At 40.1% G+C, this 17,574-nt stretch overlaps 1 protein-coding gene across 3 annotated transcripts in view; it reads right to left on the reverse strand.

The window, feature by feature from the left end:
* Nucleotides 1–17,574, reverse strand: part of fam184ab (family with sequence similarity 184 member Ab) — a 126,343-nt gene that overhangs the window by 57,473 nt on the left and 51,296 nt on the right. For all 3 annotated transcript variants that reach the window (XM_040126120.1, XM_040126122.1, XM_040126121.1), the window contains exons 5-9: nucleotides 17,271–17,354; nucleotides 16,397–16,648; nucleotides 10,230–10,365; nucleotides 8,893–9,074; nucleotides 4,467–4,652 (exon numbers count right to left, since the gene is read on the reverse strand). In XM_040126120.1, coding sequence (XP_039982054.1) covers nucleotides 4,467–4,652; nucleotides 8,893–9,074; nucleotides 10,230–10,365; nucleotides 16,397–16,648; nucleotides 17,271–17,354 — 840 coding nt within the window. The remainder of the gene's footprint in view (nucleotides 1–4,466; nucleotides 4,653–8,892; nucleotides 9,075–10,229; nucleotides 10,366–16,396; nucleotides 16,649–17,270; nucleotides 17,355–17,574) is intronic.

Consider the following 17,574-nt stretch of genomic DNA (forward strand, 5'->3'; position numbering starts at 1 on the left):
TTATGTGCAGTAAATGTCATCAGCTTACAAGCGGGGCTATGAATTTAAATCTAAGGGTCCCGCACCCTTTTAAATGTCAATATGCCACATCTTTTCCAAGCCTTAATTTCCTGATTTTGGAAATAAATGCCAAGTAAAAACGTTTTAAATCCACAGAAAGGTTCAATTTCTCCAGAAATTTTTATACAACTTTTCAAATGTTTAAGATTTAAAAAAACCAACACATTCTTTTACTGTGTATTTCCACACTTTTCCTCTCATGATGGTGGTGTGCTAATTAGTATTGCACTGTCTCCTACACTATGGCACACTAAAGCTGCCGTGTGGGTTTGTGTGTAAACTGGAGTAGCAGTCTTAGGATCACACAAAAATAACACATTAGAGCGTCAACACACTCTTATCACCTGTGTGACGCACCAGGCAGGCTGCTCACCCGCCAGGCTGCTCACCCGCCACACATCAGCCGCCACACGTCTGAGGTTTGTTTTTAATTGAGAATTTATTTTTATTTGTCTTTTTTGGATCTCTTTTGTAACATTATATCACTGACAGAAACTCTTCCAGGTTACTCACCTTTCAACACGCTCAGGTTATGTGAAGTATCCTAGATGACATTTATAGGTGACAAATATCAATGTGCTCCTACGTCAGCAGGTTATATTTCCTCCTTTGAGTTTGCCAGCTTCTTAGTCTCTGTTATAGCCCCCTTTGAAGTATTTTAGTCTAGATACGACCTCTTTAGATACACATTTTTTTTGTAGATATCCGAGCTTGTGTCACCTTTCATGGTTACATATAATGTTATATATTTTTTATACTTCAGTATCAATGTGTGCTCTTTTATATAAACCGGTGCAGAGAGATCATAAATTACAAACCTTTTTTTCAGTATGTTAAAGGGGCTGCTTGTTCACTGAGTCATACCTTAGACCTGGAAGTCGCCTCTGGTTTTGCTCCTGCTGACACCGATAGAGGATGTGGGCATATGTGATAATGAACCCCCGAATAAATAAAGAAATACACAAATAGATAAATGTAAGTAAGTATGTTTTCTGTCTCCATCTTCAGACCTTATACACTGACGTGATCTTGTTTTTTTGTCACCTATCCTACCGCTAAGTTCTTCGACGAACTTAAACCGCTGCTACCAGCTTCAGCTTCACTGACTAATTTCTTTTCTGCAGTGAAGAGCGGGTCAATATTAACAGTAACAGCTTGACCCTTTTAGATACTATTGCCCTTTTTCCTAGTAAAGATTAAAAAAAGATTAATTTAAAGCCCTGCCATAGTTTTAATAAGCACGCTCGGGCAGTTGTGGAAACCAAGTACATTTGCCAAAGTACATAAATTCAGTGCTAAGGTCCTCATACTTGGATGTATTTCCATTTTATGCTACTTTTTACATCTACTCCTCCACATTAAGAAGGAAATATTGTACTTGTTACTCCCCTGCCTTTATTTTACACTAGTTGTGAGTTACTTTACAGATTAAGATTGCACATAAAATACAAGCGATCATAAAATACAACACATCGTTAAGGATTAAACCAGTGGTTCCCAAACGTTTTTTTGGCTTGTGATGCACCTGTTGTTACGTTTCTATGAGAAGTTCCACTAAAGAATGATTTCTCCTCTTAACTCTTCACATGGCTGACGTGGATGGATGAGTCATGAAAGTTTTTTTTTGTTTTTTTTGTTTTTTTGAATGGTCTCAAGACCCCTCAGATTTACCTTGTGACACTTTGGAGTTTGGGAACCACTGGACCTAACTGTACCTACCTAACTCAATATAAAGATGTTAAAACTATAAATAAACGCATATCAAACCAACATACTGTCTGTATGATAACAGACCCATCCAACTTCTAGTAGATTCCTCATTTCAAACATCGTTTAACCTCTTTTAAAGAAGCCTCCACTCATTGCTACATTCAAAGGCAAAATGGTACTGCCCAAAGCTGAAGGGAAAGTAAATGTTATCAATAATTAATTAAGGGAATATAACTATGACTTTGCCCTAATAATGCAATTGAAAATCTGCATAATAATCTTGTCTGTTCTTCATGAGAGAGGTACAAAAGCTGGATCTCCATTTTGCTGCGATACCAACTTTTACAGTCAAGGCTACAAACTGAAAATGTTGTCAGGAATATTTCTATAGGCAGAGAGGAAGTGTTTCAGAGGGAACAGTTATTAGGACGTCGCCTGTATTTCAATGCCAAATTAATTGAGAGCCAAAGTCAGTATTCAGTGTTTCCCTTCATAATTGCATTCAGGTCAAGAAAGAAAAAGCTTTTGGAACAATACTTCGACCGTTGTGAGATACTAGATTCACATTCAGAGTCTCGAGGCAAACAGAGTGAATAGCTGCTTTCCAGCTCTTGTGGCAGATGGTCCAATCAGTGAACAATGTAGAATTAGTTCAGAGGTTAGAGAGGTAGGCTTGAGACTGGTTACTTGTTGAAATCCTACACCCAGCTTACAGAGTGTGTCTGGGGAAGCAAATGAGTATGGCTGTCTCCTCTCTCAGCAACTTTATAGCAGCCTATAAACAGCAAACAGTAGAAAACTATGGTCATAATCTGTAAAATTTACATACGGGTAGAGTTTTCCTTCATACCCGTATTTTTAGTATGGACACCATTGTCAGTGTAAGGTTCAATATACCTGGATGCACACACAATGTAAATGTGATCACTGGTATGGTGTTGATCACACTAAAGCATATCCAGACGCCACAGGTTGTCTGTCATTTATAATCACCACTCGTTTATTAACAAATACAACATGAACAGACTGAAGAGCTGTGACAGGTCCAAATCCTTTGGCAGGCAGCAAATCCAGAACGCCGAGAGACTGAGATGGCTGACAGCTTGCATTTTGACTGAGTCATCTCCAAATATCACACTGTTATATTTTATATTAGTTAATATCAGGATTCATTCCAACAACCTGCAGATTTGCAGCAGGTGAATTGGAGATTCTGGGAAAGAGAAATTGTGAAAATTGTTGAAATTGAAATCAATACATCATCCAAGCCCCACTTTTCCTAAGAATGCACCTTTAAGTGGCGGAAAGTCAAGGCGTGGAGGTCGGGATGATGGATGGAGCCAACTTTCATACGGGAGAGCAGACTTTGCATCCTGTCACAGCAATTAGTGTTAGCTTTTGCTTAGAACCACAACCGTGATCTTTACCTAACCTTAACTGAGTCTTTTTGTTGGCTAAAATATCGCTGTGAAAATATACAGTTTTAGGCGTTGTTGGCACTGGACGTTAAAAAACAGTCAGTGAACGTAGTCCAGGGTTTTGTGGAATCAAACGTTCTTGTCTGCTGATGGTGATGCTCTATGCAGTGGTGAAAAGTACCAACGCGATAAAATACAACTTATCCAATATTACAATTTAGAGTATGTGCTATCAAAGTTCTGCTCAATATGGAATAGGGCTGTTACTTTTTTAATTACTTGTTAGTTCAAATTTGTTTGAACGTGACTTTTTGACAAAGCTACAGCCTTAAAATGGAATAAATATGGAAGTATCAAAAATACAATATACTGGCCCCTTTCTCAGTGTTTTAATTTTCATGTTTATCAGTGCATTCATGCAGTATGTTGTAGCTGCTTGAGGTGAAGCTGTAACTACTTTATACACAGTTGGTTGTAAGAAGTTGTTTGGTAAATCAATACCAAGGCATCGTATTTTGTTAGGTTATCAAATGGCTTCTAGCTGTAAGGTAACTAGTGACTCCAACAATCAGATATATGTAGTGGAGTGAAAAGCCAACGTTTCCAACTGCATTGTTACGGAGTACAAGTATAAAATTGGACAAAATGAAAATGTTCAAGAATGAATTTTACTAACTGTACTTTCACCTCCAGTGTCTGTAAAGAGAGTAATCCTTCCACCAAGCTGCAGAAAAACAAGTGTCCCAAGGATACCATCTTCATGGCTTGAGATGAGCCCCAAGTTTGATCATGCAGGATTAATTAAAACATACAGCTGTTTATTTTCCTTTCCTTTGCTTTGAGCAAAAAACGCTGATTACGCTACATGCAGCAATCTGAAAACGAATCCTGTGCATTTTTGTTCACTGTGCGGGGTGAAGTCACCATCTGATGCACCCTCTGTCAAATGTATTCTGATCTCGTTTCTATCCATGGATTCTTTTGATTTCACCGAAGCAGGAGTGACATATCTTTATGAATGCATGTGTGTCAGATGTTTCAGAGCACGGTAGGGTTCGTAATTCTTCATCATCAGCTGCAGCATCCGCAGCTGTGGTCAGGGAGCGCCTCCATCACATTGGAGATGACAACACTGATTTTTATGATAAACAATTTTCAGTAAAGGGCAAACATCAGCTCCTTGTATTAGTCTAACCTTGCGTGTGTGTGTGTGTGTGTGTGTGTGTGTGTGTGTGTGTGTGTGTGTGTGTGTGTGTGTGTGTGTGTGTGTGTACTCACAGCTAGCAGGTGGTTCTTGTCCTTCTCGGCGCTGTTGAGAGCGTTTTCCAGGGTCACTCTGTGCTTCTTGGCGACTTCCTCCAGAGCTCGAGCCTGGCTCTCCTTCATCTGGCTGGCCTCGTCTTCGTATCGAGCACGCACACTGTTCATGTCCTTCTCGTGGGACACCTTCTCCTCATACAGGGTCTGACGAAAGACAGAAAATAAATATGCATGAGCAAACGCGTTTAGAATACGCTCAAAGGTGAGTGTAATGATAGACGATACACACACACAGACACACACACACACACACACACACAGAGCTTCGGCTGACATTCACACCGTATGCTGTATTATTCAGCCATATTGCCAGTGTTTACTGAGAGACAGCCAAGGAATCAATACTGCACTCTGTCTGTCTGTATCTGCAATTTTGTCTCTCTATTCTCATCTTTCTCACCACTTGACACTCAAATTGTTTTTTTCCTACAGCGCTAAAACCCAGTAGCTGAAGACAGAAGACTCCATAGCTCACTCTATCTGGGATTATTGATAATGGGGTTATTGATTACGAAGCTATGAAGCATATAATCAGTCAGCAATATAACCCTACCGTCATTATGACTCTAAATGGAGTAGGTGTTTTTCAGTCGCTGTCTTCAGCAACAGGAGAGGCAGAGGCAGTTAAATTACATTTTGCTAATCCCCGGCCCCGGTTACTGACGCTACGCCTGTCAAGCTGATAACAGTGGCAGATTTAGCACTTGAAATTTTTAGATTTTTTTTAAAGAGTGGGTCTTTGATTTCACACAGGACGACGTCAACAGCCTGCATCTAAAATGACCAGGCGCTAGAAGGTGTTATCAGCTCTAGCTAGCTAACTCAGATTACTAATTAAGAAAAAGCCTTCTCCAACAGATTTTTTTAATGTTTCCAGTTGACTCCTTTTAAAACTAAAACCATACAAAGCGGTTATAAAAACAGGGCTAAATTTAGTTTTGTTCTAATATAATACTGCGTTGATGCTAACTATAGAACATATTGGACAAGCAACAAAGACTTTAAGACTTTTTCTTCATTGTTCATAATTTTCACACGATATGTTTCAGATATATTATTGGGCTCTGAGAAACTGGACTAACCAATGTGCTTAGCAAACGTAATGCTACCTCAGATAACAATTTTGGCCTGTGGTTGCAGAAGTGTAAACTTCCCTCAATCCACTTGAAAGTAGGACAGAGCCGCAAACGCTAGCCTGAGCCTTGGCATACTAGCTTCCTGTCAAAAGAATGTAATCACCTAATGATATGTTAACTCTTGACCTTGGAAATAATGCCACCTGTATGTTACTACTGTTGTTAGGAAGCCAGTTAGCCAGGTATGCTGACTTTTACAGCTTACGTACCAAATATGTCACTAGAGTCCCATGAACACAGAGATATCAAAGCTTGACAGGCCTGTAATGCTTACTTATGGTTGATAAACTGTGATTTAACTATCACTGTTTGTAAAATACATTACAAAGCATGCTACATAATGATTTGCTAGTTATTAGTTTTGGATAAGAGGAGTGGTAGTAGTAGTTAAGGGGTTATTTGATTGGATAGTGCAAACCAGCAAACGACATCCCTAATATTTTAAACTAGAGAGAAACAGACTTAAATGAGGACAAATACCATCTACACCAAGCAACAGTGCACTGAGTTTGTCTTTGGATTCCTGGTACAGTATGAGTCGAGGCTAAGGTCACAGAAATCAGTGATTTTTCTTGGGGAACTGAAAAAAAAAATCTAATCTGCAGCCCGTTTACTTTGGGTTTAATCAGGGGAGCATCTGTGTTAATTGCATTGCTTTAACAAAACTTTAATTAGCCAAATCTTGCCAGAAAAGCCACATGGGAGTAGTTATATCTATTACTTTCGCTGACATTGGGCACAGGAAAAGACTCCTCAAGTAAGCCATCAAATTCTCTTCCTGTTGAAGTGTAAACCAAGATTATATGACCACTACTGAGATGAGAATCAAAATCAATAGTAGACATATATGTATGTATGAATATATATATTTGCTGGTTTGATATTCACAAAAATGTCGAAGGACAAAATGGATAAAGATAACGAAGAATAAATTTACTAATTCTCTATTAAATCTCTGGCATATTAGGGTGAATACTGTTTACCCTCCGTAATCACCTGAGCTACATTCAAGCAGACGCTGCAAAAGGGCTCCAACAATCTTTACAGCAGCGTCCTGAAATGACACTGACGACATTAAAACTTAAAACTTAAATTTGTTAAAATCATTGAGACTGATTGACCAACACAGCTTCTAGCCATGTATTAACACAGCCACCCATCACTGGCAATACACTTAAAAAGATAACATATCTCACTTAGAACAGGCCCAATTTACATTTTCTTTAGCCTTTACCAGTCACATTAAAACTAGTGGTTGAGCTGGCAGATTATCAGACGCTGGCAACAACATGAAAAAAATTTTAATATGCCATCAGGGATGCAATCATATTGATATGCAATGATTGCTCCAATCCAAGGGCTTTTTCGGAAGTCCACCGAGAACCATCAAACTGGTCAAACTGAGCGAGATTGCTGTGCTGTCACATGGCCAAACAAACCTGGGGGGAAAACGTCTCCACAGTGTGACAGAACCGGGCTTGAAAACATACTGGGAGGTTAATTTCTCCCTTTGCGGAGAGAGGACTGGGCACAAGCGGCAAAGACCCACAGAAAAAAAAAGGAAATGAGGAAAAGACATTGGTAATAAGAGAGAAGGGAAAAGAAAACCAAGCCTCCCATTAATCTAATGACTTTTCCACAACTTTCTATAATTAAGTCAGATCTTAACATTATCTCAAGTGTTCTTTCTTTTTCAGTCTGCTAATATTTCTTATTTTCAAGCACATTTGAGCCAAAAATCACTACTAAGTGCAAAAAAGTTGGAAAAAAGATATTCTGCTACAGAAAACCAAGTTTGATATTATAAGAGTTTTTTTTTAAATATTTAACAAGTTTTGGTTAGAAATCCCCAATCGACGGTACTTTCGCCAACAGCCCGATTACTGTGAATAATCTGTTTAAAGCAGAAACCAGTCGAGCTCTGAGAGATGTTGCTGCTGCCGTAACAGAAAGGAGCCGTAAAGCTGTGGTGTGAGAAAGTGGTGCGAGATCTTCTATTATCCTCAGGAAGACATTCAAATTCACAGCAGCCTTGCTCCACGGGAGAACTCTCCCAGCTCCCAGAGAATTACACTGCACAAATGTCAGAGATAGATGAGAAAACACACATGAAGCAGCAACACTTGACATTTACCGTCGGCTGTGGTTTGTCTGCTGACTACACTGTTCCTTAAATCATCTGACCTTTAAGCTTCTTGGTTTTTAAAAAGAGGAGCAGCTTTTTTTTTTTGTTTTTTTTCAAACTTTGCAAATGCAGTGATCGACAGGTTTGACTCTTTCAACAGTTTGATGATTACAGCTCCATTTTTGCTCTTTTTTTGCCCACAAGTCATTTTAAACTTTGCTGCGTACATAGGATTTATTTTCTTCTTAATCTGGAGGAACTTTTTATGCAGAAGAATGAAAGTAACTTGAGGTTTAGAAAGGTAAAGAAAGAGAGAAAGATAGAAAAAGAGGGGGAGTCTTTATGTACACCATACAGCTATAATCTCATGCATATAGCTGCACATTTTATATTCTCTAAGAAGAACTCCCTTAAATATATCAATAATTCATGTCAAATACTCTTTTTACATCTATAAAGATTGGCTTTGGGAAAAAAACTCAAGTCATAGAAAATTCAGTGTTGAGGAACTAAAACAAATAAGAAAAAAAAAAAAAAACCAAATAGAATCACAGAAATAAATCAGCTGTCCTCTCAGTTTTGGGCAAGTAATGATGAGAATTGCTTCAGAGCCCAAACAAATGGCCTTTTACTTTTGGGCTTTTCTCTCCAAAAGGCTGAATTGTGGGGATTACTGAGGAGTATTGAGGGAAAAAATGATGACAGCAATGACTGATGACCTAGACGAAGTAATGCTGCATTCAGGTCACACAGGAAAGACAGAGAATTCAAACTTCCTACTTTTCCTCCTCATTTTTAATGTGATAATCTATCTTCTCCATCTCTGAAATTACGGGACAGGACCAATGTTAATACATCTTGTGGACTCTTGCATCCTAATTACTTGTCAGAGATCTCTTAGAGGCTTAAAATGCCATGTTTTTCAATGCAAAGACTTATACACCAAAATATGAGCACAGAATTTCTTACTAGTTCTTGCATTTTAAATATGGTAAACAGGTCTGGAGCAAAGTATACAAAAAAGTCACAGTCGCAGCATCTTGATGACTTATTGGGTATTCATAAGTCACAGTTACTCCAGCCTGACGTGCATAATAAACACACCACCGCCAAACACACATACCTTCTCCAGGGACTGGATCTGCTGTTTCTGTCTTTCATCCAGGGCCTGGCTCTGGCTCTGCAGGGCCTCTCTTTCCTCTTCCATCCTCAGCACCTTGTCCTTCAGCCGGCTCCGCTCGTTGTCTAGGTCCCTGATGGCTGCTTCCTGAGTCATCTGGGTGGCCTGCAGGCTGCTTATCTGACCTATGACAGGACAGAGTCGACAGGCGTGAGAAGGATGCAAAGAGTGAAGCCAAGTCGTCTGCAAGTTGTTGTTCTTGCAACCAACACGTGCCAAAAAAAACTTGTCAGCAAATTTCAATTTGTAACTTGGTCCTTTACAATGTGCTGTGTCATTGCCGTAAATTTGCTTAGCCTGATATTGTGTTAGACCATGTCTTGCTGGGGGAGGGTGGGGTGTTATTTTATCTTGTTATTCCCTAACCAATCAATAGCGAGTGACGTATCCATCATCCTGATACCGTTTTCCGTCAACATGGATGCTGCAGTAGAGGTTGATAGGAACAGGTAACTTAATTTTTCAGGACAATAAAAGACAGTTTAGTGGCCTCAAAGAATAATTCTGATGTGTCACATCTCGGCAATCAGCTTTGGTCAGTTAAATGTTATCATAACGGATAGAAAATGAAGGCTTCAACTACAAAATAACACCCAAACTGTAATACTGGACTGGAATTTTCCCTTGATATAGGCTACCACCAGCACTTCAACCAACCAAAGTAACCAAAAACAACCTCTGGTCCGTCTGAAGTTTAAATAAATGAGAGGCCATGGTCTGTACTAGGTGGTGAATACGACTGTCATAGATGCATTTACCAGCTGGATCTTATTTGTCTCTCTCACATGGAAGCAGCTCCGGCAGAAAGTGATAAATCATTCTCATTGGGCAGGGGCAGCTCACAGGAGCTAATGGGCCGAACATAATTCCGCACAAGTAGCTGCTATCGCACATTTCAGACAGTGGTGTTTATGCAATGTGGTTGCACAAAGTACTGACAGAGAGACATCAGAAGATATTAAATCAGATTCTAAAATGCAGTTTACCCAATGTCAGTGCACACAAACAAACACCTTAAACTGGGCATAACTGATGTGAGAGGGTTTCCTCTGCCTCTCAGGGTCTGGGAATAACATTAGCTTGGATATACAGCAATACGCCATTAAAGCGTTACAGACCATGATGTCTCAGACGCGATGATACGAGCTGTTAGTGGATATGTGCGATGTGTTTGCATGACAAATCCAGGATGTGTCTTGAGGGTAGCATGCATGCTCACTAGCATATCTTAACAAGCCCATATGAGAAGAGAAGAGAAGAGAAGGGATTGAGGGACTTACTGGCTTTGAGCAGTATTTCGGTTGCTTGCTGCTGAACTCGGTCTCTGGCTGCCTCTAGTTCACACTCAGCTTCCTTCTGACGGATCTCCACAATCTCTGAGTTCTGGGTCACCTCATCCAGCTGCTTCGTTAAGTCCTGGAGAGGAATCAAATCAGCACAGAACAGAGGAGACGAAAGAAAAGCCTGTTAACACATGGCAGCTGCATCTGACTCAAACAACTATGGACGAAGCAATACACTCATTTACTCGCTGTTTAATTGACTCTTGTACATGAACCCGATTGATGCTTCTCATTGTCAATCAACATATCGACAGCCGTGGTCCTTGCGAGCAAAATGAGCTATCACGCTTGGTTGTAACCCCCCCTTCAAGTGTTGTCATCGTGTGTTGTAAGCGATATTTTTGCATAAAAAAATGCACAAATGACAATGTGCAAACAATGTGACAAATATCACCTGAATCCGAAGCTCTCCTCAGCTTTATGGAGTTTATAAGGAGTTTCAGGTCATTGTTTAGCTGTGTGGACCACGACTTTACTACTTTGGTTCAGTCTCACTGCTTTCATGGCGTTGTGCTCAGCCACAGCAGGCAGCAGTTTCACATAAAAAAAAAAAACTCTCTAAAAAACAACTGTCCACTACCTGCCCAGCAGCTAACGGCAGACAGACACAGTTAGTGACCGGCTGGTGAACATAATGGAGCATTTAGCAGCTACAGAGCCAGACTATTCCCTCAACTGCTGGTGACCAAAAAGAGAGCTAAATGAAGAGTGGCTATTGGACTTGGATTTGCGATTTGGCCAGAAATACGACTTCAAATGAATGATAATTTTTCTCCTTAACTGCTGGATGTGTCAATGAGCAACTGTTTGCTTACAAGATTGCTATATCAATGAAAAAGGTACCTATTTCCGCTGCCCCTCAGTGTCCAAAAGAAGAGGGAAGAGGTTCAAAAGGGTTCATGAAATAGTTGCATGTTGCACAGTTGCAGTTACTGGTAATGATGCTTTTTGTAAACTGCCTGTTCACATTTTAGGTGTTTTACCCCTGACCCCTATGAATTAAAAAATAAGTTATTGACACGCTTTGAATGGAGTAAATCTTTGTTGTTGTACTTTATCAGTGAATCAGTATGTACCTGTTATTTATTGGTTTTAAGGCTGTTCTGAGTCCATAGTTGCTCTCACTTTCAACAAGAACCTCACAGATCGCCCTCCTTTGATCACTATTCTGTAACGACCTATCGTATTTGACACCTTCTCTAATAAATGCATTTTGATTGGTCATTCTTCAAATGAAAATGTGAAACATCCATATTTAAGGCAGTTACGAGACTCTGAGAGACAGATGAATGGAAGTAGAATAAAAGTGCTGCTCTTGGACTGGGACAGTAAGGGTGAAAGTTATAAAAAGAAGCGCAGAACTTGAGATGTGCAAATGAAAAGATACAGCTACTGGAAAGAAGGAAACATCCACATGGTCTTGATAAATTATTGCAAGATATTGATAAAAAAAAAAAAAAAGCTGGTACGTTTTAACTCCATAGGCTGTAGCTGTCAACAGTGAAGTCAACAGTTGCTGCGGCTTTTCATGTCTTAGACTAACATAGCTAGTTTGTCAAAGTTATAGTGTGAGGCATATTGGTAACCTACCACCAATAATGACGACCAAGTATGTAAATGCTGACGGCTGCTCAATTAATAAAAACTAGACTTCAGGGAGGGATTGGACGTGCACGCGCACACACACACACACACAGACACACACACACACACGCACACACACACACACACACACGTGAACAGACAGTAGAGTAGCTGTGTGATTTAGCTCTCTCAAAGAACTCCAGAGAGGCTATTTCACATCTTTCAATCCCATCAAACGGTCTGCCTCAAACTTAATTACTGCTGCTATGGCAAAGACAATGAAATCTCAGTATAATAACCACTGAGGAGTCACACAAAAATTAGACTTGATGCGTGTTTCTGTGTGCGTGTGTGTGTGTGTTTGTGTCTGTGTGAGTTTGTGTGAGTTTGTGTGTGTGTGTCTGCGCATGAGTATGCTGATTTCCCTGATGAGCCCTTGGAAGGTAGTTGCACATTGCGGCCGCTAGGTCCAGATAAGAGATCCATAAAGAGTGAGTGTGTGTGGTTTTGTCCGTCTTGTACATCTTTGTGAGGACCAATTTGGGTTTTAGACCTTGGAGGGAGTACGGATGTTTCGGAAAGTGGAGAGATTTTGTTTGGTCCTCACTTCTTCAAACGGCTGTTAAAGGGTACGTCTAGCGTTGTTCTAACTTGTTCTTACTGAAGATGTTACTCTTTTACACCAGGTCACAAATACGTACTTTCTTTTAAAAAAAAAAAAAAGGCTCACTCATTTCTTAAAACCCCTGGGTATTACACATTTTAGAAAACAGTGCTCACGGAGGAGTAAGTAGTGCATTAGCTGGGGACTATTTTCAGCTGCGGATTAATACACATTTTGAATATAAAATTATTTGATATAGATTACAGCAGGAGAGTGTGTGTGGTCTGACTTAACTACAGTGGCCCGTGTTCATGGTTGTAAAGCAACACGTCACCCAGCGCAACAGTGTTGCTCATCAATGTCTTTTTAATAGTTTATAGACAACGATGGAGCTCTATGGCACAGAGGAGTAAGATATATCAGGCTTTGGCTACACTCACAACACTTGTTAGTAGGATCAATTCACTGTTTGTTTTGGTCTTTGTTGACAATAAGAAAAGTACGACTTGGTTTTAAGATTAATGTTAAAAACATACGCTATACTTGTGGGGGTCCCCTTGTGGGGGTCCCCCACAAGTATAGCGTACATCTGTGTGTGTGTGTCTGAGGCTGGAGTAGAGGGGTAAAAATAGCTTAATTAACCGTATCTCTGTTGATTTATCTGGGCTAAAAGAGGAATCCCTTTGTTGCCGACATTTAGCCATTACCTCTGATTCACCCTTTAGCATATTTAAACACATTACGAAAAAAAAAATCACACACAAATAACATTCACATATTCACATTCACCCACACAGCCTCACTTCTGTCAATCATCCTTATTGGACCTGGCTGAATCCTGCATTTCCATTTAAATATAAAAGGCCCTGAAAACTGTGCTGTAGACAATTTATTGTTTTATCTCACTAAAAGCTTCCACCAACCAGTCCAGATAGGCTTTACCTGAAAGTGAAGTATTTAGTCCAAAGACAGTGACAGCAGCAATTTAACATCGCTTCAGTGAAGTATTTCACTTGGGGGATAATTTGTAATTTTTGGCATGCATATTCCTACGGAAGCTTGTGAACAGTCAGCCATTAATTACGTCTGTCTCTGTTACTCCGAGCCATCATTTGCCTGCATTTCTCTGGAGATTTGACTACTAAATCATAAGCTAAAGGGGCATGACAGAGAACACTGAAGCAGGAAGCTGTGGCATCCTGACGCCGACCCAAAGTGCTTTACAGCGGCAATAAGTTGATATTTGATGTTGCTATTTCTACCCTGGAAGTTTGGCGGGACAGTCGGTATGCCTCCCGAGACAAGGGGACATTTTGATTTTGTACAGCATTTGAGTTTTCCAGCGTGAAAAGAAATTTGGAATAATAAAAATATAATAATAATAAAAATATCACTCTACTTGAGCAACATGCTGCCATTGTGGAAACCAACTTATTACTAACTATAGGCAAGGGGAATAACAAGATATGAGATGTGTATTGTCATGATCAAACCAAACATTGAAGCATCTGCTGTGAGCTTCTTAAGGTTAAATTAAAATCTATTATCTCTCAACAATGAACTCACAGCAGTAGATCACGGATTAAGAGATATGTTCATGGACTGAGGCTGGTATTAAGAGATTATTGTAATATTACTTTGGCAACAATACAATATATCGGCTCTGAACTGCGTTAAAGACGAAAGCAGTCAAACAGCAGATTGTTTCTACCCTCTGATATCTCGTATCTCGTATCTCGTATCAAGTGAGAGAATCTAGAAGAGCTGTCAAGTGCAGTCGGTTTCAAGCTCCCTGCTCTGTTGCTCTGTTGATCTGGGTTACAGTTAATTGCTCCAATAACTAATGATATTTAACTCCAAGCACACCACAACCACTGCTGACCTTGATCGTATTCTGAGAGGGTGGGGGGGGACCCCTTCCTGTCTTCTGTGCAATCAGTGTTAATTTCACACAAACCACAGAGCATATCATAACAACAAAACAGACCTACTTAACCAATTCCCCTGGAGCACATGCCAACTTTATTTTCAAAGGTGGATTAATCATTTGAGTCTACTCCAAAGACATTACACAACTCAGAAAGTACAGTTTAAAAAAACAAAGCACTAGGGATAAAAAAAAAAAAAAAACGGAGCAATGCTATTTTTTGCCACCACACAAAATGCACACATTACCTCCAAAGTGAACATTTGGCATAAGGTATTTGATATTATGTCAAATACCTTAGTTACGTATCCGATCTATCGTTAAAAACTTTTGCAATCCCAACATATCTTAAATTGTTAATTTTTGTCTGTTGTCTAAAAGTGTCTGAAGTGTCAGAAAAGCAAAGAGACACCATCAGCGGCTGACAGAATCAAATCAGTCCCGCCTACCGAGTGTTCAGGCAGAGCGCAGGGCAAATTTTAGAGGTGGTGCGACTGCAATTGCGATTCCATGCAAGGCAAAGTTGCAGTTGCGTGGGAAGACGTGATTTGAGTTGAATTTTTAGAAGAGGTTATTTGTGAGCTCTGTGAGGAGGCTTCTAACCAGGCTGAGACGTGGACATTGAGGCGTAGGAAAACATCCAGATGGACTCTGTCAATGTGGCAATTTAGAAAATAGTGTGGCATGTCCTATTTTCCTGTGATGAATACAAGAGTGAAAGGCAACAGCTATTTAGGGAGTTAACAGATTTGGGACTTTCTTCTTTTTCTTTCGTGTCTTTATTTTTCTTCTGAAAAGAATTCCCAGCTTATTGGAAGAGCAGTTTTAAAGTATCTGCACTCTACTCGCCTTTTGTAAAAATATAGGATAGATGGGAAATTTCTGACTGTGGAGGGCAGCATCACGCCTTGCAGCATACACCCTGCCGGAAATTCATTAGAAGTCGTGAACCGACCGGGTACAGTGAGCGTTCAGAATTTTTTTCATCTGGAGAATCTGAGTCTCTGGTGAGTTCTGAGTTCAGTCGGAGGTTGAGCTTCCACGCACACACACACACACACACACACACACACACACACACACACACACACACACACACACACAGAGAAACGGTTAGTGGCTGTTTGAGGTGAATCGGTAAAGACTACGCAACTGGTCCAGTGGTGAAATTCACGTGAATCACGCACGGCAAAAAGTTGCTTCACTTTCTGTCTAGAGACACCTTTAGAAAAACACTGTAAAAACGATGCAATAAGATGGGAACTACATCGGTATAATGCAGGTGTCACATGTAAAATTTACAGTGTATGCTGATGTTTTTCCAAGATGGCCCTGAAGGTCTGGAATAAATCTTCCAATGCTATCTCGGCTTGGCTATTTGTGAGAGACACCATTGAATTTCCCACTTGAGAAACTAATCGTATGAGTGCAGCATGTATATCTGTAATAGATAAAAGGATAATAAAGCAGCGATTAATAAGGATTTTTTGCATCTTTTTACAAAATGAAATGTTTCCTGTTGAGCAAACCTAGAAAAAGCAAACAAACTACTTAACGTGTGCTTTTTCTATCTCTTAAACTCACAAACTCACGGAGTTTCAAGTCGTAGTTACAGACATTCGCTCAGGTTCGGTGACAGATGAATGTACTTTATGTGATTTAATCTTTTAAGAGTAGTATCAACACAGGAGTATCCACATAAAATTGATTTTTATTGCACTTTTTCTTTTTTTGTCCCACATAACCATTGTATTTTATATCTCCATTTTATCAGTTATAACAGAGGACACACTTTGTAGGCTGTCCATAAAAACTGCATCAGAATATGTTCAATCATAGTTAAGACTTTGTTCTATTAAATCACAAGATGTTCGGATACTCTTTCGCCATCCCTGTCCTGTCAAGTCTTTTATAGCTCTTTTACAGCAGGAGCATGTGACTCAAAAGAAGGTGATAAGTTTGAGTCAGCTGTTTGGGGTTCAGACTCACCTTGATGGTGCTCTCAGCAGTGGAGAGTGAGGCCTGGAGCTTGTGGGACTTTTCCCGGTTTTCCCGGGCTTCATCCGTTACCCTGGCCAGCTCGGCCCTCAGTTTACCGAGGGTTTTCTGAAGCGCCGCCTCCTGCGTCTGAAACTCCCGCCGCAGCTCGGCCTCGGTGCGTTTCCATGCCAACAGATTGTCGGCAGTCAGCTGCTGGGTTCTCTTCATGGCCTCCAGCTCGCGCTCATAAAAGGCCTGAGCCTGGGGACAGACAAAGGGGTCTGAAACTATCCGTCACTGTTGAAAACACATGAATCCAAACAGCTTAATCGAGGTTTAAAACATAAAGCAAAAAGCCTCAAGCACTCTGCTTGTTTTACGTTTTTTTCCCGTTTTTTTCTTCATGGAAATTTTGATTGCATTTTGAACAACTGGAAAAGCTTTCTCATCATAATGCGAACTCTTGGTCAAACAATCAATGCAAGTGAAAGTCGAAGCCAAAATGAGTTGGCTGACAGTGCTCATTATCATTGAGGACGGTTTCGGCTGAAAATAATAGCTTCTAAATGCGGTACTTAAATTATTTACCAGTGAACGTAATTTTCTGTCTTTTTTTAACCATTACCTATCCACGGATGTTTAGTAGAGCCTACTTTACTTTTAAAAAACCTTGGCGTGGGACCAGTTTTAGTAGTTCCAAATGAGATGTTGTGTGTATGCGGCTGTATAGAGTGGTATGTGAACATATGTATACCTTTTGAATCTGTGCCATGCCACAAAAAAGTATTAAAATGGATGTTTTGAACCTGAATTAATTCATTAGAGCCTGAAGTTCCACCGCAAAAGTACAACCAGCAGGTGTCCTCTACAGTGGCTGTAGTACCTTGCTGAGTTTGGCCTCATACTCCTCCACCAGTCTCTTCTTGTCTTGTTTGAGCTCCTCCACCCGCTCTGTCAAAGAATCCACCTGTAACAAATCCGTATGACATGGAAAGAACAGCTCAGCTCTGGTAGGGTTTCAAACAATCTCTACAGGCTTAGGGATTTGGTGAAGAGAGATACAGATAGTTCAAATGCATGTAGTGTTTCCGGACACCTGTGATATGATGGCAGGGACCTGATATAAAAAGTATGACCTGCTTTGCTCTAGAGTTGATGTAGCAGGTTAATTAACTGGCTTGTAAATA

The sequence above is a fragment of the Xiphias gladius genome, chromosome 4 (genome assembly GCF_016859285.1).
Source record: "Xiphias gladius isolate SHS-SW01 ecotype Sanya breed wild chromosome 4, ASM1685928v1, whole genome shotgun sequence".
NCBI lineage: Eukaryota > Metazoa > Chordata > Actinopteri > Istiophoriformes > Xiphiidae > Xiphias > Xiphias gladius.